Source organism: Gracilinanus agilis, chromosome 4, assembly GCF_016433145.1.
Source record: "Gracilinanus agilis isolate LMUSP501 chromosome 4, AgileGrace, whole genome shotgun sequence".
In the NCBI taxonomy this organism is placed as follows: Eukaryota; Metazoa; Chordata; class Mammalia; order Didelphimorphia; family Didelphidae; genus Gracilinanus; species Gracilinanus agilis.
The window spans coordinates 489748040-489776008 of record NC_058133.1 but is presented as its reverse complement, the minus strand read 5'-3'; the positions used below and the strand labels follow the sequence as shown (position 1 = coordinate 489776008).

Sequence of the window (27969 nt, the reverse complement as noted above, 5' to 3'; positions counted from 1 at the left end):
TTCCTTCCTTCCTTCCTTCCTTCCTTCCTTCCTTCCTTCCTTCCTTCCTTCCTTCCTTCCTTCCAGAAGAGTAGTAAGAGCTAGGTGATGGGGGCTGAGTAATTTATTCAGAGTCACACAGCTAGGAAGTATCTGAGACCAGATTTGAACCCAGGACCTTCTATCCCCAGGCCAGGCTCTATCCACTGAGCCACGTAGCTGCCCCTTTACCACTGGTTCTAAAAGAAACCAGTTCCTCTAAGAGTGATTTGTGTGTGCCCTTGGACGTTAAATGCAATGGAGAGGGCAGATGGGTAATGAGGTGCCCAGGGAAAGAGAGACAGAGTTTTGTAACTTCCAGGAATAATCCCAGCATGGGGGCTTGGAGCTAGACAGAAAAAAAGATTTTATTGATCCATATTTATAACTTTCCTAAAGGAGAGAAAGGCTAAGTGAGTCTAGATTATAACCTTGATGTAGCTGAGCCTAAAGCAGCCCACGTGGGGCCAAATGAACTGGAGAAGGTCTTTCTGTGGGGCGGTTGCCGTAGGCACCTCTGCCTTCCCTTTGTTCTTCCTGTGGAAATTGATAAGTCAGTTAACTAGCATTTATTATGTGTCTACTATGTGCCAGGCACTGTGCTAAGCACTGGGGAAAATACAAAAGGCAACTTCCCCCCTCCCCGCCCCCCAACAGTGCCTGTCCTCGAGGAGTTCACTGTCCAATGGGAGAGACAATACATAAACAATTGCAAATAGCCAAGATACAGACAGAAGAGTCTGGGGTAACCTCAGAGAGAAGGCCCTAAGATGAAGGAGGATTGGGAAGGTGGGACTTGAGAAGCTGGGAGGTGGCGATGAGGAGGGAGGGGGGTGCTCTGGGCACCAGAGATAGCCAGGGCACATGCTCAGTCAGGAGATGGAGCCCCATGTGTGAGGAACGTCAAGGAGCCCAGTGTGACTGGGCCACACAGTATATGTAAGAAATTGTGTGTGGGGGGGGAGGTAGCAGGGAGCTGGGTGATAAATAAATAGCTGTAAAAGCCAGGAAGACTTTCTAGCTGATCCTGGAGGCAACAGGAAGCTCCTGGATTTGACTGAATAGGAGGGTGACAGGGCTCAGACCTGGGCTTCGGAAAGCTTGCTTTGACAACTGAAAGGAGGAGGGGCTGGCGTGGGAGAGACTTGAGGCAGAAGGACCCACCAGCAGGCTATGGCAATAGTCCACGTATGATGCCCGAAGGAAGCTGGGAGCGAGGGCTGCTGTCCACACGAGGGCGGGGAGCTAGCCAGGAAGGAGCAACTGGTGCTGCTTACCAGCCTTTTGCCTCCTACTCCACAGCAGAACTTTTAGAAGAACAAGATGCCACCATGAGAAGATTCAAACCTAGACTCGCAGAATATCAGTGCTAAAGGGGGCCTCCGAACGGCATTTTTAGAGCTTTGTGAATTAAAGAGCCCTCCAAAATCTTGTTTCAGCCGACCTTTGGAGACCTCTTTTACCCGACTTCATGGACTCCGAGACAGTATTCTTTCTGTCAACATGGCCTGCCTGTCTCTCTCACACACACACCATTCCCTCTCTCGCCTCCGTAGAATATATTCTCTCTTCACCTCCACCTTTTGGAATCTGTAGCTTCATTAACCAATTAATTGGTATTTACTAAGTACTGGGTTAAGTGCTAGGAAGGAAGGAAGGAAAGAAGGAAGGGCGGGAGGGAGGGAGGGAGGAAGGAAGAAAGGGAAAGGGGGAGGGAAGAAGAGAGGGAGGGAGAGAAGAAAAGGAGGGAGGGAGCAAGGGAGGGAGAAAGGAAGAAAGTGAAAGGGGAAGGGAAGGAAGGGAAGGGCAAAGAAGAAAAGGGAATAGAAGGAGAGGGAAAGAAGTGAATGAGAGGAATTAGCATTTATGTATTAAGTGCCAGTTACTAAGTACTGTGGCCAAGGCTTTACAAACATTCTCTCATTTGATCCTCACAATAATCTTGGAAGATAGGTGCTATTATGATCTCTATAAGAGGAAACTAAGGCAAACAGGGTGAAATGACTTGTCCAGGGTCACAGGGCTAGTAAGTATCTGAGAGATTTAAACTCTGGTCTTCCTGACCCCAGGCTCAGCACTCTGACCACTAATAAGGATGGAGAATACATCCAGCCTAGCATGGGAGGAAAGGCATGGGAACTACTCCTAACTACACCAAAGTAGGGTCCGGGAGCCCCAGCACCTACCAGCACACCGTAGGTGTACCTGGCATACTTTAATGAAAGGCTCTTGTTGAACTGAAATGAGATGATACGACATTACCTGCAGGGCCCATGGGGACAACAGCTTCCTATTGGTTGGGAAAGCTAGTGTGAAGGCTGGGGGAGCACGAGGCAGGGGAGCCAGAAATCTCAACTGAGGGTCCCTTCTGGAAAAGCTAAGGAGGCAGGGAACAAGGGCATAAAGTACTACCGAGACTGTCCTTCAATGGATGCTGGAATCTGGAGAAAGAATGGAGGTGGACAGGTTATTCTTCTGGTGGAGAAAACCTTGGAGCATGTGCCCCTGGGCAACCCAAGACTCTGGGCTCACACGGGCTGGGCGTGACTCCAGGGACTTTCCAAAAAGACAATTTTCTCTCTTTTTTTGGCTTGTTGCCTTTACCTAGAATTTATTTCCAGGAAAATTTTACAAATATAGTTTAGGTACATTTGTATTCATATAACTTGGGCATATATATTGTGTCTAGGTCGGGAAGTCAGGAAGTCAGGAGGATTTGTGCTGGAATTCTGCCTCTAACATTTACTAGCTCTCTGATCCTTGAGAAATATCAGCTGATCTTTCTCATCCTCAGTTTCCTCATCTATAAAATGGAGATGATAATATCTACTTCTCAGGGTTGCGGTGAGGATCAGATAAGATCTGGAAAGTGCTTTGTAAACCTTAAAGTATCATATAAATGCTCACTATTATTCCAGTGAATCTCTACTCTTCTGCAGGGTCTAATAGAATCCCTCCTTCCTCCCTTCCCTTGTCTTCCCTTCCCATCCTTTTTCCTTTCCCTCTTAAAAGTAATACAAGTCTCAGTTCTAAGGCAGAAGAGTGGTAAGGGCTAGGCAATGGGAGTTAAATGACTTGCCCAGGGTCACGCAGGTATCTGAGATCAGATTTGAACCCCTGTTCTCTCAACATCCACTAAACCACATAGCTGCCCCTCCCTTCTTTTTATAAAAAGATCTAGTCCTTGAACGCTCACCTTTGAGAACCTCAAACTCAGGGCCATCCTCAGGCAAGCCTCTAAGGTTGGTGCCATCCAGGGAATATTCCCTCTCTGGTTAGAGATCTGGATTTTCATAGACTCACAGAGTTAGTGCTTGTCATCAAGTCAAAGCCCCTTAGTTTACAGATAAGGGAAACTGAGGCTAAGAGCCAGTAAATGACTTTGCCCGGGATCATACACCTAATAAATGCCTGATGCAGGCTCTGAGCCCAGCTTTTCCTGATTTGGAGCCCAAGTTGCCACCATATTGCCTCAGGGATCACACTGCCTGGAAAATAGAAATATCCTCGCTTCAGACATAGGTGTTGGCATGACAGAAGACTGTCTAGGACTATCCTCTGGGCCACGTGCCAGATTCTGTCATAGGCTTCTAGGTACCTTATCAGCATTCAGGCTGCTATTTCTGAGGCTGAAAAAGTCCATTTTTAGGCAGTCTCTCAGGTTATGAGATTGAGCACATGCTTGTGTCTGCCATGTTCCGAGGTGTGTGTGTGTGTGTGTGTGTGTGTGTGTGTGTAAATCCCTCTCTTTGCAGAGCACCCTGGAAGAAGGGAGTAGAGTAAAGTGAAAAGGTTGTGAGGAATATGACACATTCATTAAGACCCGGATGGGTTGTTCTTCCAACCAGAGCTGGTCCCAGTGGTCTTAGCTAGCTTAATGGGTCAGCTAGGTGGCTCCACAGGCAGAGTGCTGGGCCCAGAGTCAGGAAGACTCAGAATAAATATTTACTAGTTGTGTGACCCTGGGCAAGTCACTTAACCTTGATTGCCTCAGTTTCCTTATTTGTCAAATGAGCTGGAGAAGAAAATGGCAAGCCACTCCAGTATTTGTGCCAAGAACATTCCAAATGGGGCCACAAAGAGTCAGACATGACTGAACAACAACAATCTTAACTGGCCAATACTCTTGGGAGAAGGCCCAGTCACTAAAAATCCCTCAAAAATCTCCCACTCTCCATAAGGAGATCTGTTTCATGTTCTTAAAGCTTAGCACATTGACTGGGGAGTTCATTAGAGTGATCCCTGATCAACTTTAATTCCTTTCAACATGAGAGGCAGCATGGAACAGAGGAGAGAGGCCCTGACAGACCTGAGTTCAAATCTTACCTCAGATACACGTACTAGCTGGGTGCCCCTGGGCAAGTCACTTCTTTTCCTAAGCCTCAATTTACTCATTTGTAAAATGGGCAGAGTAACGCTTACCATGCCTACCAAGATTGTTGTGAGGTTTGGATAAGAAAATGCACGTGAATTTCTGGGCGGATACCAGCTATTATGTTATTTTTCAAATCCTTTACTTTGCGTCTTGGAATCAATATTGGATACAAGGCAGAAGAGCAGTAAGGGTTAGGAAATGGGGATGAAATGACTTGCCCAGGATCACACAGCTAGGAAGGCTCTGAGGACAGATTTGAATCCACACTTTCTTGTCTTTGGGCCTGGAGCTCTATCCACTATGCTTCCTAGCTGCCCCAAGGTGTCTGCTTTTTAAGGGGAAGCTGGAGGCATGGTGGGGAAGACCACTGGGTTGAGAGTCCAAGGACCTGGGTTTGAATCCAAATTTAAGCCCCAGGATTCTAAATTGAAAAATCCAAAGCCAAGTCTCTCCCTAGGCCTTCAGGGCTTGTGGCCAAGGAGCCTGTCGGCTGCCAGAGGGAATACTAGCAGAGCAGGGCTCCGGGAAGAGGTGCAGCTGGGAGAGGAATAGAGCAGAGGCAACCCTGGGCACAGCAGGGCTGCTCTGGTGATGCTCACACCTCGAGCTCTCTTTTGGGATCGCCATCTGCTTATGTGCTACTGGTTCATTTCTTCAGAGCTGTATCTCCTCAGGCCTCTGAATGCTGCGGCTCAGAGCCATAACGAGGGGGAGAAAGAGGGGACCTTGCCCTCGGGTGCTAACACTCTGGGGGCTCGTCTCATCTCTTCCAGCCAGTTATACTTAAACCACCCTTTCTTGGGGCCTCTCTGCTCTTCTGTCTCCTATCCATCTTCCCCTGGGGATTGCCTTGCTGAAACTGTACCCAACTGGAGCCAACTGTTTTCTGTCCCTTCCTCTCATTCCTCCCCACCTCCCCCAAGCTGGAAGGGACCTCAGAGACCATCTAGTTCAACTTCATTTTTAAAGATGAGGAAACTGAGGCATAAAGGCCTAAAGTGGCCCAAGTGTCCAAGTCAGGATCCAAACCGAGATCCATACTTGGTGTTCTGTCCATAGATTTATGCTGCTTCTCTACAAATGGTAGGGAATTATAATAGAAAGGGAAAGGATACTAGAGTCAGAGGACCCGAGTTCAAATCCCACCTCTGCTGACATCTCTGTGACCCTGGACAAGTTACTTAATCCCTCTGGGCCTCAGTTTCCTCATCTGCTGAAATATCAGTTCCAGCCCCTCTCTCAATCTCTCTCTCTCTCTCTCTCTCTCTCTCCTCTCTCTCTCTGTGTCTCTCTCTCTCTGTGTCTCTCTCTCTCTCTCCCTCTCTCTCTCTCTAGATCCAAATCTCCAAGTATTATCTCTGACATGAGATCACCTCCAACTTATCTAAAACCAAATTTATTCAGCTCCTCAAACTGCCGCCCCCTCAAGGCTTCCTTATTTCTGTCAAATATCATCGCTCTCCTCATGTCTCCAGTGTGAAGCCTCAGACTCATCTCTGACTCTCCCCCTCCCTTGAGCCCCCGAATCTCTTCATCAAGTCCTGTTGGATTCTTGGTTTGAAATGTGACTAGCATCTAATCCATCCTCCCCATCCTGGCAGCCGCCACTCCAGGACGGGCCCGTCAGTGCTCTTGGGAGTCCGAGAGCACTTAGCAGAGTATGTGCCTGGCACACAGTAGGCACTGATTGCAAATAGACTGACCAATGGACAAATCCCCGATGAAGCACTCCTGCCACATAGCCTTCTGGTTAACCTATTAATGCTTCATGGTCACTACGCCCATCTTCCTAAAACATCACTTTCTTCTTGTCCCTTCCCTACTCTGAAGCTATCAATGTCTCCTCCCTGTCCACAAGGTAAAGGTCAGGCTAGACTCAGAGATCCAGGGTGAGAAAGGACCTCAGGGGCGAGCTACTCCCAAAGCCTCATTTTGAAAAGCACAAAATTGAGATTCACTTAATGAAAGGGAAGTGACTTGGGGGCAGCTGGGTGGCTCAGTGGATTGAGAGCCAGGATTAGAGATGGGAGGTCCAGGGTTCGAATATGGTCTCAGACACTGCCTAGCTGTTTGACCCTGGGCAAGTCACTTAACCCCATTTCCTAGCCCCCTTACTTCTCTTGAAAACTATCCAGCATTGATTCTAAGATAAAAGGTAAGGGTTAAAAAGAGAGAGAGAGAGAAGTGGCTTGCTTAAGGTCAAGCAGGTAGCATCACAGGAGGGATTTGAATCCAGGCCCTCTGACTCCAGAATCAGTGTTTGATCCACCATGTCACACTGCCTCCTTTGCCCAACATTCTAGAATCTCCAGAATATAATTTAGTCTCTTGCTGTTCAATCGTTCTAGCCCACCAGCTTGGGTTAACAAACTTTTCCCACCTCTAGACCTTTGTGCAGGCTGCTTCTTCCACCTAGAATGCCTTCTCCAGTCCCCTTCACCTGTGTAGATGCCTGTGTTGTCCAGGCCCCACTGCCAGTGCTGGTATACATGATTAATAGAAGCACGACTGGGTCACAAGTCAGCAGTAATTTATTAAGCACTTAACTATGTATAGGTGAGGATAGGGATGAAGTATGTGACTGGAAATGGATGCTCCATGACCCACAATCCTATTTCAAATTCTAGAACCCAAACTTTCTCACACTGAAAACTTCCTTAAGCCTTTCAAGAATCATTTCTTTCCTAGTCTCTGGTCTGAAACCTCAGGGGCTAAAACCAGAGAGTTAATCAACCAATCAAACAATTAATAGGCATTTATTAAACAGCTACCATTTGTCACCATTTATAAAATACCTACTATTGCTAAGCACTGGGAATACAGACAGAAATGAGACAGTCCCTGCCCTCAAGGAGCTGGCCACAGTTCCAATCTTGCAGGTGGGCAACACCCGACTAAGTATCTCCTCTTCCATGACAGCTTTCCCCACTGGGTCAACCAATGACTGCCCCCTCTTGGGGACTTCTAACAGACAATACTACCTACATTGCTTAATTATCTGAATCAATGAACATTTTGCAATTTGTATCTTGCTTTTGACACATGCTGGCTGTGTAACCTTAGACAAGTTTCCTAACCTCTCAGTGCAGCTCTCTAAGACTACATCTCTTGCATTGGGTAGGAAGGAATTCTTCCCTGGGAGTTCCCTACACCAACAAATCATAGGTCCAGCCCCAATCTTTGTCTATTTTCATGTGCCGATCTTTTCTCACATGTGACGTTTTAAATTCCTTGAGGGGACCATGTTTTGGCTTGGATATCACAGTATTCCTCACATGCCCTAGTCTGCACAACAGATCTATGGAAGTGAAGTGAATATAATCAAGAACAATTAATTAATCACAAAGATTTTTTAAGCAGCTGCTGTGTACCAGAGGCTATGCTAGGTGCTGAGGATACAAAGATAGAAATGGGCAATCTCTGATTACCAAGATAATACAGAGCTAATCAAATATCTTACAGGGATCAGGGATCTAGAGCTGGAAGGGACCGCAAAGCCAATCTAGTCTAACCCTTTCCATTTTACAGATGGGGTAACTGAGACCCAGCAAGACCACATGATTTGTCTAAGTTCACCAAGGTAGTATCAGAGGTGGTACATGAACCTAGGATCTCTGACTCTAGAGATGATGCTTGTATTCATACTATACTGCAATAACCTGACATTAGTGTTTTTTATCAGGCAAATTTAATCTGGGAAGGCTTCTTAGAAGAGTTGAGTTTTGAGCTAACACATCAAAGAGATGAAAAATAGGAAATGGTGGTATATAGAGAAATGGGAACAGCATTTCATAAAGAAGGAAAATTTTGTTCCTGTCTTTCACTATCCCAGGCTGGGGTTTCTACCTAGAATCTCAGCACCCTTCAACCAAAGGCATGACTAAGGTAGAATTTAGAGGGTGCTGGCAGCCCTTTTAGACCTTTGGCAGTTAAGGTCAGTACCTAATTTAAAAAACAAGTCAGATTAGGGAGTTATCAGAATGACGTTCCCCATACTTCCCCCTTCTACAGTAACTACGTTCTAGGTAAAAGCCACTATCGTCCCAGATCCCATTTTGTACCCTGTGCTTCTGGTCTTCTCGGCACTGGTTTTCTTGTATACCAGGGTCTCTACCCTCCTGGCCCTGCCTCCTGAAAGGTATGAAAGCCTCATTCATTCCACTTCCCCAGCCACAAAAATCAGTCATTTTACTCTTCCTGCATCTTAGCCACCATCCCAGAAGACTTCACTCCACTCTTTCCACATAGCTCTTTCTTGTTCCAAAGACCTTTAGTTAGATTCCAAACCCTTCTGCTTTGGAGGGAATGTGATGCAAACTTCCCCCGTCTCTGCCCTTCCCACCATGTAAACAAGTGATTCCCAAAGTGGGCGCCACCGCCCCCTAGTGGGTGCTGTAGTGATCCAGGAGAGCGGTGATGGCCACAGGTGCATTTATCTTTCCTATTAATTGCTATTTAAAAAAAATTAATTTCCAGGGGGCTAAGTAATATTTTTTCTGGAAAGGGGGTGGCAGGCCAAAAAAGTATGGGAACCACTGGTGTAAACCCTCCTAATAGATGGGGAGATGATTCTGAATCTATTGTACAACCAGTCTCTTCTTAGACATAATTAAAAGACCAGATGACTCGCCATCTGTGCCTTCCTGGTCCAGCTCAGGCGAGGTGATCCCTTAGTTTTCCCCACCCTCTTAGTTGGCATGTCCCCAGAAATGGGCAGGTCCAAACAGCAGCTGCCCCGCAGGCTCACTGCTCTGATAGGCAGAGAAAGCCATTCAGATTTTTAGCATCTTGAGAAGAAAAGAGAGACTTGGGGGAGGATGTCTGTCCCTAGGAAACTCAGGCTCTAAGTTGGGGTTTCGGGGTTTTAAGCATTTCCCTGATAGGGCCAGGGAAGAAAGGCGGATGAACAGAGTGGGGTCCTCCATAGACAGGATTGTGCTGGAGCCAGCTCAAACCAGCTAGCTGACTGTTCAATGTTCAGTGTGAATATTATTTGTACCTCAGAAATTGGTAAATGCCAACATTGCTAACAGTCAAATCAGGGGTGCTTTACTGATTGTCTAGATCAGTGATGGGCAAACTACAGCCTGCGGACCAGATGCAGCCCCCTGAAATGTTCTGTCCAGCAGCTAAATTATTCCTAATTTGATGAATACAATGAGTAGGATACAATATAATGAAACTTCCAAAGAGTTGCCTTAGAGACAGACTGACAGAGGAGCATTTCCTTTCCTTTGGCCACTTCTTTAAAAAGTTTGCCCATCACTGATCTAGACTTAAGAAATTAATGGAGAGAATGTTAATAATGTAAATTAAACTTAAAAGTGCGTTGAGAATACATTTTTTTCCTTTCAGAGAGCTGGTTGTTAAACATTTATCAGCACACCCCTGCCTACGCACTATAAATAATATGTTTGGTTTTTTAAAAAATCAATACTGTGGATTGCTTCTAAGGCAGAAGAGCAGTAAGGGCTCCAAGGTTAAGTGACTTGTCCAGGGTCACACAGCTAGGAAGTATCTGAGGGCAGATTTGAACTCAGGACCTCCCACCTCTAGGTCTGGCTCTCAATCTGCCGAGTCACTTAGCTGCCCTTCAAGTCCTATGTTCTTATATCCCTCTGGAGAAGTCTTTTTTTTTTAAACCCTTAAATTCTGTGTATTGGCTCCTAGGTGGAAGAGTGGTAAGGGTGGGCAATGGGGTCAAGTGACTTGCCCAGGGTCACATAGCTGGGAAGTATCTGAGGCTGGATTTGAACCCAGGACCTCCCGTCTCTAGGCCTGACTCTCAATCCACTGAGCTACCCAGCTGCCCTGTTCTCTGGAGAAGTCTTATTCCAGTTCTTTGTAATGTTATTACCTCTAAAAAACTTCCTCTGGATTCTAGGAAAATATACACATTCCTTAGCCTGGCATCTAAGGGCCTTCCTAATCTAGCTCTAGCCCATCTCTCCAGTCTGATTTAATATTTTACCCTTTTCTGTACTCTCAGTGGACTGCTAGGTATTCCTTGAAATCCTATCCTTTGTGAAGGCTCTCCTCCATGACTGGAAGAAATTCTACCTCACTGACAGTGCCTGACATGAAATAAGGATGTGGTAAGTGCGTGTCTGTCTCTCTCTGTCTCTCAGTCTCTCTCTGTCTCTCTCTGTCTCTCTGTCTCTCTGTCTCTCTGTCTCTCTGTCTCTCTCTCTCTCTCTCTCTCTGTCTCTCTCTCTCTCTCTCTCTCTCTCTCTCTGTCTCTCTCCCCCTCCGTCCCTCCCTCTTTTCCTCCCTCTCTCCCTCCCTCCCTTCCTTCCATCCTAGTTCAGTTCACACATCCTTTCTGAAGCTCTTCTCCATGTTAGCCGAGCTGAAATGGGTTCCCCCGTCCTGAGGCACTTTGCCTGGATCTCTCCTTTGCCGCTCCGTGTTGGTAGTGGTGACAGTGGGATTACATTCCAAGAAAATGGAATGAAAGTAAAACATGTGAATGTTAATGCTTTGGGAAAGGGGGGATTCGGTTCTGATAGGGGCTGGCAGTGGGCAATGAGGAGCAGCCACAGGACCCTCCTCGGCAATCTTGCATTTCTCACCAGCTAGCACTCAACTGAGAACAGCATCAGTCAAGTATGAATTGCAGAATTTGGATTGTTGATCAGTTACTCATTCTGTATATTGGATCCATAATGCCATCAGGGGGGCATCAGCTTTGTGCCACCTGATCTGGTTTTTAATTACTCATATTGTTCTTTATTTAGTTCTCAACTGATAGACATCATTCATTACCTGTAGTGGTCCTCCAGCGTACTCCATCCCCCTCCCTGCTCCCATCATTGAAGAAAACATTCCAGAAGGGTAGAGGCCTCTCCTACACTGGGTGGGCAATGAGAGAAAGATGGGACCCGCACCCTAAAGGCTCTGGTATTACAGAAGAATCCCCCAAACCTGTGCATGTTCCTTACTCTCCAAACCCCAACCCACACCTCCACCTGAATTTGGCCGTGCTCATCCCCAGGGTTTGGGGGTGATCTCTCTGGAAACTCCCAGACTCTCGATAAATATGCAAAGCCTGATCCGCACCTGGATCGCTACTCTACCCATGAGGCTGCTACTTCACTACGCATTGGGCTCTTCCATCAGCTCCAGAGCTGCTGCTCTACACTTGGAGAGCTGCTATTCTCTCAGCTCTAGAGAGGCGACTCTACTAGCCCCGAGGTCCGTGATGGTGAGCCTATGGCATGCATGCCAGGGATGGCATGCAGGGATCTCTCTGTGGGCACGTGCGCTGTCCCCGGCAGAATTAGTTACTAGAAAGGCAGAAGGACTCTGGTGGCGCTACTCCCTTCCCCGTCTCCATTGTGCCTCCTTGCCCCTCCTCACCCCAAGCAGAGAGCTCAAGCTACTGCCTTCCCTTTCTCCCTCCTGTCTGGGACTAGGGGCTGCTGGGGGGCAGGGGAGGGTCTCCTCTCCCACCACCGTCCCCACCCCACCCCCTAAAAGATCTCTATTTTTGTTCCTTCCTTCCCCATTAGCCACCAGTCTCTCAAAGGCTAACTGCATTCCCTCCACCCCCTGCTCCCAACCCCACATGGGCTACAGCTCAATGGGCAGCTCCACTCCCAACACAGGGGTCCCAATAGGGGTGCACCATCGTTATGCAAATATAAGCACCGTAAAAGACACTGAGGTTGCATCTCTGTGTCTAAGCAGAGCAGAGGCCTCATGGGGCTGCATTTGAATGGAACTCGACAAGGACATGCTCCCTGCATTGTAATAAGAAGCTGCCTCTCCCCTTAGCCTCCCCCCATCTTCCCAACCCTACTAGTCTTTTCCAGCCAAGTGAAGCCCAGCAGGTGCCCCCTTGTTCAGCTCCCTGCACAGCTGGATACAACTGCAGGTCCCTGTGGTGGCAGGAAACAGCTTCTCCCTGGGAGGGGGCCCGCTGGGAGCCCGGCCCCTGTCCACTGAACATGGGGGGGGTGGCTCTTGGTCTGAGGGGCAGGGCATGGCACACAGTCTGGGGGGGTCATGGCATGCAGTGGGGGAGCAGGGCACGGCACGTGGTCTCTAAAAGGTTCTAAAAGGTTCGCCAACACTGGCCTAGGCTAATCCATCAGCTCTAGGGCTATCTAATTGACCCCCAGGGCATTCCACCAGCTATTAGGCTATTATACCACCTTAAACCTCTTCTTCAAATAAAAATTTTTTCTTACTCTCTAGACTGAAGTGAGTTTGAGTCTGCCATTCTTGGGGTAAGCCTGCTACAAAATTGGGTTTTTCTCCCACAACAGTTCCCAACCAGCCCAAACTATAACCTTTCTCTAGAGATTGCTGAAATGCTATTTCTAACCCAGCTCAGCCCCTTACTCTAGTCCAGGGGTCGGCAACGTATGGCTCTTTTGAGGGCCAGATAGGGCTCTTTCTGCAGGAGCCATAAAGTCCATTTTTTTTCAGGTGCTATTACAGGAGCGCACTGTGAGCACTGCACGGCTCTCACGAAATTACATTTTAAAAAATGTGGCGTTTATGGCTCTCATGGCCAAAAAGGTTGCCGACCCCTGGTCTAGACTCACTTTCTGTCATTTCTCCTAGGCAGATACCTTCCCCTCGCCCTTTCTAGTTCCCTTTTATGTAATGTTTTCCCTCTTTAGAATTTAAGCTCCTTAAGGGCAGGGACTGCCTTTTCTTCAGATTGTATTTGTATTCCCAGCATTTAACACTGTCTGAAATATCCTAAGTACTCAATAAATATCTTTTCTTTAAAAACGAAACAAAACAAAACCTTACCTTCCATCTTAGAATCAATACTGTGTATTAGTTCCAAGTCAGAAAAGCAGTAAGAGCCAGGTCAGTGAGGGCAAACCTTTTAGAGACTGAATGCCCAAACTGCAACCCTCATGCTGCATGTGAGCCACCCCTTACCCCAGACAGGGGAGGCAGGAAGTGCTCTCATTGGCTGCTGGGCAGAGGGGTGGGTCACGGAAGAAATGTCCTCAGGTGTGAGTGGAGAGGGAGAGGGGAGGGGAGCAGCCCTTGCTGGCACACTCTAGCAGATGTGCTATAGGTTCACCCACACAGTTCTAGACAATGGGGAATAAGTGACTTTCCCAGGGTCACACAGCTAGGAAGTGTCTGAGGTCGCATTGGAACCCAGGACCTCTCATCTCTAGATCTGGTTCTCCATCCACTGAGCCACCTAGCTGCTCCTAATAAATATCTCCTCTAAGCTACAGAATCTTGTGATCTCAGTATTGATTACAATTTTATTGCAATATGATTTGTAAAGGTTATTTAGAATTTCTGCTTTAAGGAAAGCCATTTATTTACAATTTCTCTGGGTCCCAATCTATTTTTACAAAGGTTCTATGATAATGATAATGAGATATATTTACATCATGTTCTTGTTCGGAGAACCCCATGAGGCTTGCACCATGCTTTGGGGGCATAATTGCAACATGAAACTTGATTAAAAGCAAACAATGAAAATATGCAATGACTGCATGGGGAGCACTTTATGCTACAAGGAGAGGGGAAGCAAGACCTGTAAAGCCCCTAGTAGGGCAGATACCAGCCACTCCACGAATATGGGTCCATTGGGCCTCTCATCTTTTTTTCTCTACTAAAAATCATTGTGAATGTTCCCAGTTACCATCACAAAAGTGAAATGAGGATTCCAATAAAATCACACATGAATGTTGGAGATTGACTGAATTAGAATTATTTATGTGTGTGTCAATACAACCACTCTGTCCTCTACTAAAATGGAATCAATTTAAATTCTTTGAGGAGAGCCATAATGGAGCAGGGGGACCAGGCCCCCAAACATACTTTCCATCTTTTTACATACTGTTCCCCTCTACACACTGACATCCAGCAATATTGGCTACTTGATAATCTTCATTTATAACACTCTATTTCCCTCTCTGATGGTTCGGTGGAAAGAGTACCAGGCCTGGCATCAAGAAGACCCAAGTTCAAATCCAGTCTCAGACACTTACTTGCTGTGTGACCCTGGGCAAGTCACTTAGCTCAGTTTGCCTCTGTTTCCCCATTCGTAAAATAAGCTGGAAAAGGAAATGGCAAACCACTTTAGGATCTTTACCAAGAAAATCCCAAATAGGGCTACAAAAAGTTGGACACGACTGAAACGACTAGACATACCAACAACAAACCTCCCTCTCAATGCCTTTGCACAGACTGTTATCCACACCTGGAATCCTTTCCTCGCCTCTACCTCTTAGACTTCTTGGTTTCCTTCAAGCTTCGACTTAAGTGCCCCATTCCTTCTGAAGGAATATTTTCCAGGTCCCTCACCTTCTAGAGCTTCCCCCCACAAGACTGCCCCTTGCTTTATATATATGTTTTGTATACGCCTGTGTATGGACACATTATCTCTCCTGTTAGAATGCAAGATCCGTGATGGCAAGGGCTCTTTTGACCTTGTGTCCCAAACATCAAGCATGATGCCTGACACATAGTAGGAATTTTAAAAATTCTTAGTGGTTGACTGATTGAAGGTGTTAAAATTTACAGTGACTGGACAATAGTTTTAGATTCTTTTAATAAGGCAGAAACAATATTCTGGTTTAAGAAGGTAATGTAATACTACACTGGGGAATATTGACTTAAGCTTTGTAGCCATTGATTTTATTGCTTTTGTAAAAAATTTGTTATGCAGAATATAAATTGTACTTTAAAATGTTGTCGCTTTGAAAGAAGCACCTAATTGGATTTTGTTATGGAATTAACTTTAATAAATGCTTCAAAAATCCCAGAAATGCATCAGAAGGAAAGAGAAATAGGCATATCCTTCTTTATCCAGACTAAGTCTACATAAGAAGCCTTCCAGAAACCTGTGGAGCCTCTGAGAGTAAATAAGCCTGAGGAGGCAGAAGGTACAGTGCCAAAGAGGGCCTGGTTGGAGCCACAGGAAAGTACCCAGGCAGCAAAGTGTCCAGTCATAATAGGAGACAGGAACAGCTGATAGCCACAGTAAGAGATGGGGCCTGGACAGTGCCTGGGCAGTGCCCAGGCAGCAGAGCACCTGGGGTCTTGTAGGAAACATGCGACTGGCATATTCACCAATGGTTACTGGTAGCCTATCAAGACCTCTTTAAATGATGGAGCCAAATTCTGGGACAAGATTGTGCAAGGAAGATCTAGAAGAGGCTTCAGCAAAAATCTGAGTGCAGCCAGTAGAGCCAGAAGCCAGGATTAGTGCAAAAGGCAAGACTTAATCTTAGTCATTTCATTGGGAACAGCAAAGGCACATAGTATGTGTGTACATACATAAATACACACCCACATATAGTACATAGTGTATATATATATATATATATAGTGTCCAGAATATGGAGGAGACAGAACCAAGAGAGGTTTGACAACTCCATCTACAAGTTAGGAAGGGACTACAGTCTGATCTGAGTTCAATATCCCAATATAGGAAATGAGGTTGGAGATATGAGTAAACAAAAGAAAATGCAATGAATAATAAAGAATTACTATGGGTGGAGAGAAACACTAAGCATCAAGTTCATAAGGATAATGACTTAAACTGCAATATCCCAGGTGAGTGTCGCCCAGCTTTTGTAGAGTGGTCCTCTCTCTATTTCTCTCTTTTCTTTTTAAAAAATCCCTCACCTTCTGTCTTAGAATCAAAACTAAGTATTGATTTCAAGGCAGAAGAACAGTTAAGGACTACAAAATTGGTGATAAGTGATTTGTACAGGGTCACGCAGCTAGGAAGTATCTGAGATCAAATTTGAACCCAGGACTTCCTGTTTTCATGTCTCAGCCCACTGTAATATCTAGCTGCCTTGTGAGTTTGTCTCTCTTATCCACAAGTTGAATTTATTTTAATAAGTTTATTTTTAATATGCTTTTTACAGTATTTGTCCTGGCCAAGAAAAATCTAGCTATGGCCTCCTTGGGGAGTCTGCTATCTGGGTGGAAAATTATCCTCTATCTCAAACATGTTGCCAACACCATAATGTCAAGAACAATTGATACAAAATGTGCCATCTTTCAGAGAGACACTATGCTTCTGCCAAGCACTAAATCTACCATCATCATTCCCAAAATAGGACTGAGAAAGGCTTTCAAGTCAAAGAGGGAATCCTCCTAAAATGTCATCTTAATTACTTAATATATTTGAATGATATTGAGTTTTAATGTTCTTCTTTCGGAAAGGCACATTAAAAAGCTCTTTTATATCCTGAATACTTTCTCCAATGATATCAAAATGTCATTTGGATAGGCAGTGTGCTTCAAGGAAGACTATAGAGACTGAAAGCTTTGAGCTTGAAGCTGAAGGCAGAATTGACCGATGGATTAAGGCACTACCGGACACAAACCTTGGCCTTTCCTAGGTCAGTCAAACTGAGTGCAAGGCTATGAAAGAGAAGCCAAAACTATGTTAAGAGACAGTTTGGCATCCTGAAGTCAAATCTTAAAGGGAAAAATACATTTAGAGCCATTGACACTTACACAATATCAGTCTTACTGTATACTTTTGGCTGGAAAAAATGAGAGATAGTGAGTCTAGAATGTTTAAACTAAAACTGGTATAATGTTTTGTTTTGATTTTATAAAGATATTTTATTTTTACATATTATATATAATAACAATTTCCACATAAGTTTTCTAAAGTTCTACAATCCAAATTGTTTTCCTCCCTCTCTTCCCTCCCCACTCCCAGAGCTGGCTGGTAGTTTGACTGAAATCTGGCATAACCTTAATGGAAAATGGGGCTCATTAACGTCACAGAAGCTGTAGAAAGCTAATATTTTCTCACCAAAAAGTTGGAAGAGGATTGACAGCTATCTTTGGGACATGATAAACAACACAGAGAAATGCTTTCAGAACAAACAGACCTTATGTAAGAAATGGTAAAGGGTAATGATAGATATATATCACTAGATTCATTGAATATAACCAAAAGTGTTTTCTCTGCTGATGGAGCCTATGTATGACTTTATTGAAGTTCAAGAATGGAATCCAAAGACCCTCCATGGGCGATGGCCACGAGAACTCAACCAACAATATTGCAACAAAGAAGCATCAAACCAATGGCTGAATTACACCTATTTGCTTATAAAAACAAGGGAGTTAACATGGTAATTTGGCACCAGGCCATCCCTACCAGAAATGACAAGAAAGATTAACCTTAATAAGGGTGGATTTATTGATTAGGATAGATTATGCAGTGAAGTATAATATATCACATAGAATGAAAAAATATATTGTCTACCACATACCCAGGAGGATATAATGAAGTGGCTAGAATTACATAAAGGGGCAAGTAGGAGGTGAAGTGTATAGAGCACTGGACCTGAAGTCAGGAAGACTCATCTTTCTGAGTTTAAATCTAGCTTCCAACACTTAGTAGCTGGGTGACTCTGGACAAGTCACTTAACCCTGTTGGCCTCAGTTTCCTCATCTGTCAAATAAGCTAGAGAAGGAAATGGCAAACCAGTCCAATATCTTTGTCAAGAAAACCCCAAATGGGGGTGACAAAGAGTTAGACACAACTGAAACAAATGAACAACAGAATTATACGTGTCCCAAAAGTTTAAGTATAGAAGTTTATAATACTATAAAGAGGTTTGCATGATAATATTTTGCTTGCCTTCTCAACGGTGAGGGAGAGGATAGAAGGAGAAAGAGAAATTGTAACTAAAAGCAAAAGTATTAAATTTTTAAAAATAAACTTCAAAAGTGCAAATTCTACAAACAAAAAAAAATGGAAGGGTTAATTAATTAACATTTCAAAATGTTGCCGGCAGCTGGGTGGCTCAGTGGATTGAGAGCCAGTCATAGAGACGGGAGGTCCTGGATTCAAACCTGGTCTCAGACACTTCCCAGCTGTGTGACCCTGGGCAAGTCACTTGACCCCCATTGCCTACCCTTACCACTCTTCTGCCTTGGAGCCAATACTCAGTATTGACTCCAAGACGGAAGGTAAGGGTTTAAAAAAATTTTCAAAATGTTGATAAGTTTTTCATTAAAATTCAACAAAACGGGGCAGCTGGATAGCTCAGTGGATTGAGAGCCAGGCCTAGAGACAGGAGGTCCTAGGTTCAAATCCGGCCTCAGACACTTCCCAGCTGTGTGACCCTGGGCAAGTCACTTGACCCCCATTGCCTACCCTTGCCAATTTTCCACCTATAAGTCAATACACAGAAGTTAAGAGTTTAAAATAAAAAAAAATAATTCAACAAAACTACCATCTTGTACTCTCTACTGCTCCAGTTGGTTTTCCAAGCCTACCAGCTGCTGCTCAGGGTCTGAAAGGACCCATTTGTAATCCTAGCCTTGAGCTCGTCCAAAGAATGAGGTTTAGATGTATAGATGACAATTGGGTTTTTCAAATCCTCACCTTCTATCTTAGAATCAATATTGTGTTGCAAGGCAGAAGAGTGGTAAGGGCTAGGCAATAGGGGTTAAGTGACTTGCCCAGGGTCATGCAGCTAGGAAATATCTGAGGCCTATTTTGAACCCAGGACCTCTTGTCCCTAGGCCTGGGGCCCTATCCATCTGTGCTACCTAGCTGCCATCATACATGACAGTTTTGATGTGATCCTCAAAAAAGAATAAATCAAATAGGGGTAGGTCAAGTGGGCAAGTTGGCCAAGCAAGAAGACGTTCTGTACCCATCCATGGGTTTAAGAATGTCATCTAGAAACTGTTACACATGCAGAGCATGACAAGATGCCCTAATTTTTATTTAAATTTTACAATTACATGTACAAAAGTTTCCAACTTTTTTTTGTTTTCAACATTTTAAAAAGAATTTTGAATCTCAAATTCTCTCCCTCCCTTCCTAAGCTGAGATGGTAAGCAATCTGACATAGATTTTACATGTGCAGTCAAGTAAAACACTTTTCCATATTAATCTTTCTGTAGAAGGAAACTTGAACAAAGAAAATTATGACAGTAAAAAAAGTTAAGGTGCCTCATCTTGTTGAAATTAAAATTTATTATTTATTAAACCTGATAAGTATAAAACAAACATAAATAGTCAAACTTTCAAATGACAGTTTTGTAAGTTTGGAGCAGTTATACTTCATGAAAAAAACAAACAAACCACAAAAACAGAACAAAAAAAAATCCCCAAATGATAGCAGTGGTATTTCTCCAGAAATCCAGGCAGCTGTATGAAGTTATTAAAGCTTAAGGCTGTACTAAGACTTTAGGGACACCTAAACCACCAGAGGCTTGCTATTCTATAAAGTAATAAATAACACATTCCTCATAAAACCTGAGACCATCCTGGAGAATTCAACAAGTAGCATTAGGGAGAAAACTGTTGCCCACAATCGCCCAAATATGGCACTGATCTATACAAATTTAAGGACAGTATTTTTCACTGATGTCACTTAAATCTCCAAACTCTGCGAAATGAAAAGCTTTTGAAATATAGAGACGTAGCAGAAGGAATTGCAATAGACTGGGAACAGGAGGAGGTTCGTGTCATCTTTGTTATTCTGCCCGCTACTGGACTCATCCCAGAGATATTTTCAATTAGTCTGTGGAGTATAAGATGACGACCCAGTATTTTTATTCAAGTAATAAAAGCTGTTATTTTATCCGCTTGGGCAAATCTGTGAAACATTAAACATAAATAACAACAACGGATCTTTCCCTAGAACTGTTTCTTTTTATGTGCATTCCATCAAGTGATGGTGATAAAAATGAGACTTAAAGAAAAAAGACTTAAATTTATGGGTAGTTATGGGAGGTTTACAAATTGCTTTCTAGGCTTTCTCTCATTATTGTCTCACAACAACCCTGTGAGGCAATGCAAATATGTTATCCTGTCCACTTTACAGATGAGGAAAATGAACTTGCCGAAGTCTAGTGAGTGACAAAGTTCGTGCTTGAATCCAGTACTTCTGAATCTTGTTTTTATTGTGTTGTTCAGTTATTTTTCAGTTGTACAAAGATACTGGAGTGATTTATCATTTCCTTCTTGAGTTCATTTTATAAATGGGGAAACTGAGACACACAGGGGTAAGTGACTTGTCCAAGGTCCCACAGCTAATAAGTACTTAAGGTTTTCTTGGCAGAGATATTGGTGATAGTTTGTCATTTCCTTCTAGAGCTCGTTTTACAGTTGGGGAAACTGAGACACACAGGTTTAAGTGACTTGTCTACGGTCACATAGCTAATACTTGGTTTTTTTTAATTTTTAATTTTTAAATTATTTAATTTAGTTAGAATATTTTCCCATGGTTACATGATTTGTATTCTTTCCCTCGCCTCCTCCCTTGCCTCCCCCTCCTGTAGCCAACGAGTAATTCAACTGGGCTTTATGTGTATCATTGATCAAGACCTATTTCTATATTATTAATACTTGGGGTTTTCTTGGCAGAGATACTTGCTGGCCATGAGAGGCTGCCTCCCCACGCCAGCCGGCCAGGAAGCAAAGCGGCGGGGGAACAGGAGGGTGCGGAGAAGCCAAGGGAAAAGCTCACGGGTTGGGGTTGGTCCGTTCAGCTCTCAGAGCTCATCTGAGCCCCACATTAAAAACCCAAACCCCTCCCTTCCGCCTTCGGAGCGGGAAGGAGCCTACCTTTGCCTCGCGCCCAGGTGTAGGAACGGCTCGTGCTGATGCTCCTGGGGTCGCTCGTGGCAGGCTCCAGAGGGGGCGGCCGGAAGTGGGGCTCGCTGGCTTGGCCTGCTCTCTTCAGGGGCAGGATGTATTTTGGCAGAGCTTTGTAGAACCATGCCCCGGACCTCTTCCAGACCTGGGGATCAGACACACATTTGCATTAGGGGGTCCCGGGGGGAGCTTCTCTTTCCACACAAGCCCCGCCGCTCTTGTTTTAGCCTAAACCTGTGGCATCTGAGTGGCACGGGGGATCGAGTGTTAGATCTGGGATCGGGAAGACTTGAACTGGAATCCTCTCCCGGACATGTCCTAGAGAGATGACCCTGGCAGAGTCATTTACCCTCTGGCGGCCTCAGTTTCTTTCTGTATAAAATGGGGATGATAATAGCGCCTCACTCTGGGGGATGTTGGGAGGACCTGAGTAAAGTGCTTTGTATCAGATCTCATCGGATCCTCACACTATCCCTGCGAGGGAGGTGCTATTATTATCCCCATTTTACAGATGAGGAAATTGAGTCAAACAGAGGTTAAGTCACTTGGTGCCTTTGCGGCTCCGGGCCCTCAAGGACCTCTTGCTGAATGCTCTCATGGTGGGGCTGAACATTTAGACACCCTTGAAAGGACCCAAAACATCAGGTGGCAAAATCTGCAGCACTGGCCCTCCCCGAGAACGCCAAGGAGCCCAGGAGATCAGGGCCAGGGGCTCTCGACGCCTGCTGCTCCTCCAGCCGTGGGATGAAGCACTGAATGAGGGAGAGGGAGGAAGAGGACACGGAGAGACGTGGCCAGAAATCAGCCCGGAAAAGCTGGGCCCACCATCTGGCAGGTTCGTGGGGGTCCGTTTGCAACCCTGTTACCCAAAGGCCAAACGTCCTGCTCCAAAGGAACAGCTTTTAAAAGCCCGAAGCCTCTGGACAGCCGGAGAACAGCTGGAACATGGGGCTGCCTTCCTTTGTTTCCAGATGATTCAATCTGTGATATTTTTATTGGTTCTCTTTGAGCTCATGCTGCTCCTAACATAGGCAAAGTATCCCCATCCCCTTCTCAACTTAGTTCTTTTTCATAAAAGATATGGAGGGGGCAGCTGGGTGACTCAGTAGACTGAGAGCCAGTCAGGTCTAGAGATGGGAGGTCCTGGGTTCCAATCTGGCCTCAGACACTTCCTAGCTATGTGACCCTGGGCAAGTCACTTAACCCCCATTACCCAGCCCTTACCTCTCTTCTGCCTTGGAATCAATACACAGTCTTGATTCAAAATGGCAGGTAAGGGTTTAAAATATATATATATATATTGAAATTTTTCTGGAGACTTAAGCAGCTCAGGAGGCTAAAAGCTTGGGTTGCTGGCCTGGCTCTCCAGCGTACTACCTCTCCTGGGCATCTGACTGGCATTCCGGCTGTGCGTCTGGCCCTGGAAAGCTGCCCTCACCCAATTCAGTCCCACCTCCTTTCCCCCAACCTGGAATGTCTTCTCTTGCTATGGCGAAGCCAACCTCGTTTTTGTTAACTCTTTGATTTACTTGGAGGGTTGCGTCTGATTCCTGGCTTGAACCCGAGCTTCCAGACCAGCCTGCTTAGTCATGGCTTACTCCATCTTCCCAAGCGAAAGGTAAATTCAGAGAGTCCGAACTTTAGAATGGAAGCTGGACCTCAGAGGTCATCGGGTCCACGAATGAGTTTATTAATAATTTAAAAAGGCAGCATGACCTAGTGGTTAGCGAGCTGGCCTCTGAGCCAGGAGACCTTTCAGTGGCCCATCCCGGCTCCCTCTCTCAGTGACCCCAACAACTGTCTATGAGCTACAGAGAAAGTGTTGATCCATATTGGGAAAGGAGTTTCCTAGTCTGGGAATTCTTTCTACGAATGGAGTCATTATCCTTAAAATCAGTCTCTTCCCTTCGGATTCTCTAATTCCAAACCAAAAGGCCATTCCTTAATGCTATGTCTTGTCTCCCTTTTAAGTCTAGAAGCTCCCTGAGGGCAAAGATTGATTCTCTTATATCCTCAGTGCTTGGCATCGCATTTGGCAAATGGGAAGTGCTTAATACTTGCTTTTTCATTCATTCATTCATTCATTCGATATTAGTAAAAATTATTAGTAAAAAAAAGAGTGCATAGTGTTCAAGATAGAATCTTGGCCTTGGCTTGGGGTTAGGAAGAGCTGGGTTCAAATCATGCCCAAGACTTACACTAGTTGGGCTGACCAGAGATAAGCCTCTAACATCTCAGTGCCCACAGGAAATTCTCTGAAACTCTTACACTGCTCATAGCGGGCAAGTGTTTCCATATCATATTTCTTGGTAATAAAAATGAAACTGATTGTAAATATTTATGTAGTATTTTAAGGCTTGCAAAGTGTTTATCTCCTTTAATCCTCCCAGCTCAGGAGATGGGTATTATTTTACAGCTGAGGAGACTAAGGCAAACAGGATTAAGTGACTTGTCCAGGGTCACAACTATTAAATGTCTGAGGTCATATTTGAACTCAGGTCCTCCTGACTCCAGTTCCACAGTTCTATCCATTACATCACCTAGCTGCCTCTATACCAGTTACAACTAGCTCCAAACAAAAAGAAAAGCAAAGAGGCGGCACAGTGGATAGAATACCAGGACTGGAGTCAGGAAGACTCATCTTCTTGAGTTCAAATCTGACCTCAGACATTCAATAGCTGTGTGACCCTGGGTAAGTCACTCAACCCTGTTTGTCTCCATTTCTTCATCTGTCAAATGAGCTGGAGCAGAAAATGGTCAACCACTCTGGTATCTCTGCCAAGAAAACCCCAATTGGGGTCACAAAGAGTCAGATATGACTGAAAATGGTTGAGCAACAGACTTACCACCTCAAAAAAGTCCCCAATTCTAAACTCTCTTAATAACAATAATAGTTCCCATTTAGTAGCACATGATGGATGCCGCATGAATGAATGGAACTGGTTCAGTAAATAATCCTTTACTAACTGCAAAATCCATAGTCTATTACCCATACAATACTGTGGACTGTGCCCTGCTAGAACTGAACAGGAATGTGTAAAGAAGAGGGGAGATTTGGGGCAGCTGGGTGGCTCAGTGGGTAGAGAGCCAGGCCTGGAGATGGGAGGCCCTGGGTTCAAATCCAACCTCAGACACTTCCTAGCTCTGGGATCCTGAGCAAGTCACATAATCCCAAATGCCTAGCCCTTATTGCTCTTCAGCTTTGGAACCAATATTTAGTTTGCTCTTTCTTTCTTTCTTTCTTTCTTTCTTTCTTTCTTTCTTTCTTTCTTTCTTTCTTTCTTTCTCTCTTTCTTTCTTTCTCTCTCTCTCTCTCTCTCTCTCTCTCTCTCTCTCTCTCTCCCCCTTCCTTCCTTCCTTCCTTCCTTTTATTCAAAGACATTTTATTTCCCCAATATATGTAATCATAATTTTCAACATACATTTTCCAAAAGTATAAGATCCACAGATCCTCCCCCCACTCAGAGATGGCACATGATTTGATATGGGCCCTATGTGTGTTTGAGTGCTGGTTCTAAGACAGAAGGTAAAAAAGAGAGCAGAGGAGACTTGTATTTATTCCTCGCTCTTGAGGAGTTTCTGTCTAATGAAGACGACTCAGGGAGAAGTCAGCAGCCCACTCCGGATGCAGGGATGGTGGGAGGGCCAGCGGGCGGCTCCTGGCCCCTCTGCAATCCGCCTACGATCAGAAGGATGAAAGAAAGAAAACTCATTTCCTCCCACCCTCCCTCTTACCTCCTTCCTTTCCTCCCACCCAGCCATTAGCGCCCAGCTAAGTCCCAGGTCCTGAGGAGTCATTGCTGGGCGCAACCCAGCCCCGCATCCACTCTCCCTGCTCGGATCGCCCACGCCACGCCACGTCGATCTATATTGCTGATATCTGTGTCTCTGCCTCATCTCCCCAGCCAGCAATAAAACCAATCCCTTCCGTCTGTGCCAAGTTATATGGCTTAGGAAGCGCCCCTCTGGGGGCGAGTCAATCAGCGATGGGTGCTCAGTCAACATCTGTGGATTGGCTGACAGTCCCACGTCCTCTCTGGGCATTTGCTGGAATGAGTTTTGACCCTGGCGAGCTCTGCGGGATGAAGGATAATGGATGGAGGTGTTGAAGCAGCCTGGGGACAGCTTCATTTTATTCTTCCTTTCCCCAACAGGAAATGCTCTTTTCCTTTCCAAATCAGGAAATGTTACCTCATTTGTATTATTTTAATTAAGTGAACCAACAAACTGAATCATTATAGGGGAGGGAACAAAAGAGAGGAAAGGAAGGAGGCAAAGACCACAATTCTGGGAAAGCCGGTCATCGACTGACGAAGAAGAGTCCATTATAGGCCAGTCCATGGGGGCAGGCTGCAGAGCTCATCAATCTGTCATGTGCTAAGCATTAGGGGTACCCCAAAAAGGGGCAAGAGCAATGTCTGCCCTCCGAGAGTTCATATTCTAATGGGAGAGAGAGCGTGGAAATAAGTGCGTCCCTAGATAGAAGATATCTATAGAGTAGAAGGAGGGGGGAAGACTAGAAAAGATCTCCTGTGGAATTCTGGTGGGATTTGAGCTGCATCTCGAGGAAGTCATGGGCAGCGAGGTAGTGCAGGGGATCAAGTGCCAGGCTTAGAATCCAGAAGTCTCCTCTTTCTGAGGAACCCTGGGCAAGTCGCTTCACCCTGTTTGCCTCAGTTCTTCATCAAGAAAATAAAATGGAGAAGGAAATGGCAAGCTACTGCCAGGATCTTTTTTCTTTTTAAACCCTCACCTTCTGACTTAGAATCAATGCTGTATAGTGGCTCTGAGGCAGAAGAGCAGTAAAGGCCAGGCAATGGAGGTTAAGTGACCTGTCCAAGGACTCATAGCTAGGAAGCACCTGAAGCCAAGACTTCCCCTCTCTAGTCTTGGCTCTCGATTCACTGAGCCACCCTACCATTCCAGTGCCTCTGCAGAGAAAACCCCAAATGGAATCACGAAGAGTCAAACACAGCTGAAACAACTAAAGAACAACTTGGGGATAAGACAGGGGAACTGAGGCAGAAGTCAGGCCTTCTGAGAATGGAGGGGAGGCCTATGCAAAGGTCCACTGATGGAGAGAGCACGTTGTGTCAGAGGAGCTAACAAGCAGGCCAGCTATATTGGGCAGAAGAGTTCATAGAGGGGAGAAGAGTGGAAGGCGAATGTGAAGGGAGGTCACGGAGAGCTCTAAACGTTCAGTCTATGCCTGTCTTTGATCTGGAAGGTAACGGGAAGCTGGTAGAGCTCAGGAGCAGTGGGCCGGGGAATACCCTCAGACTGAAGCTTGAGAAAAATCTCAGCAGCTGAATGGAAGGTGGATTGGATGTGGAGAGCCTTGAGGATGGGAACCAGATAGAAGGCTAATGGAATAATCCAGGCAGGAAGTGATGGGGGCTTGAACTTGAAGGAAACCAGAGATTCTGAGGGATGGAGAAAGGAGGTATTCCAGGCACGGGAGACAGCAGAGCAAAGGAATGGAGAGGGGAGATGGGGCATCGTGTGTGAGGAATGGTGTAACGGGATCAGAGAATGCATGTAAAGACAAGAAGCAGGAAGAAGCCAGGCAGTGAAGAACTCTAAATGCCAGAGAAATTTATGTTTGATCTTTTAAGTTACTAGTAAAGGGACAGCTAGACAGCACCATGGATAGGATGCCAGGCCTGGAGTTGGAAGGACCTGGGTTCAAATCTGGCCCTAGACACTTCCTAGCTGTGTGACTCTGGGCAAGTCACTCAACCCTTATTGCCTGACCCTTATTGCTCTTCTAACTTGGAACGAATATTTCTAAGATGGAAGAAAAAAAAAAGAATATATATGGTGGAACTTGCACCAGAAGTCAAAATGACTAGGTATGTCCCTGAGCAGAGACTCCTTTCCTTGGGCTAGCCACCACTGCCAAATAGACTCAAGAAGGAATCGTGGACTCAGAGATGGAGCAGCTGACTATTCACAGTCTGGCGTGACCTTGGCCACAATTTTCACCATCTAGTTCTGATTCCGTGTCACAGAGATCCCTGGTGCAAAGGCCTTTCCTAGATCAGCATGAAGTCAGAACAGTGTTCTATTGGGAGTTAAAAGACCTGCATTCAAATCTCAGCCCTACCAGACCCTTATTACCTCCAAAGTAAATTTTGGCCAGCTTCTTTCACTTCTGTGGGTCCAAGTTTCTTTGCCTATAAAATGGCAAGGCTGGACTAGATGGCCACTAAAGCAGTGATTCCCAAAGTGGGCGCCACTGCCCCCTGGTGGGTGCTGCAGCGATCCAGGGGAGCAGTGATGGCCACAGGTGTATTTATCTTTCCTATTAATTGCTATTAAAATTTAAAAGAAATTACCTTCCAGGGGGGCTAAGTAAGATTTTTTCCTGGAAAGGGGATGGTAGGCCAAAAAAGTTGGGGAACCACTGCTCTAAAGATTACTTTCAGCTCCAAATTTACGGTCAAATGAACCCAAAAAAGTCCAATTAAGTCACCCATATGCTTTCTTCTCCCCAAACCTGGGGCCACCATCCTAGTTAAGGCACTCGTGACCTGTTGACTTAACTACTGTGATAACCTCTTTAAAAAAATTTTTAATTAAGTTTTTAGTTTCTAATAACAACTCTAAGACAGAAGGGTGAGAGCTAGGTAAATCGGGTTAAGTGACTTACCCAGGGTCATAAAGCTAGGAAGTATCTGAGGACATATTTGAACCCAGGTCCTCCTGTCTCCAAGTCTGGAACTCTATCCACTTAGCCACCCCTTCAATAGTCTCTTAGTCTTTAATCTTTCATTTCACCAATGTATTCTCCATGAAGTTGTCACAATGATATTCCCAAAGCCTAGTCTGACCATATCCCTCCTCTGCTCAAGAAGTTCCGGGGGCTCCCTTTCTCAATTGGGGGGCAGACAGCCTACTTTGCCCTACCTCTCCCATATTTTTCCTCTTTACACACTCTACTATCCAGCCAAATTGGTTTTCTTGTGATCTCTCCCACACTAAACTCCATCTT

At 45.2% G+C, this 27969-nt stretch overlaps 1 protein-coding gene across 1 annotated transcript in view; it reads right to left on the bottom strand.

Moving 5' to 3' along the window:
* The window catches only part of RPH3AL (rabphilin 3A like (without C2 domains)), a 166508-nt gene that overhangs the window by 52026 nt on the left and 86513 nt on the right, over positions 1–27969 (bottom strand). Inside the window, exon 5 of the mRNA XM_044672933.1 lies at positions 20946–21120. Coding sequence (XP_044528868.1) covers positions 20946–21120 — 175 coding nt within the window. The remainder of the gene's footprint in view (positions 1–20945; positions 21121–27969) is intronic.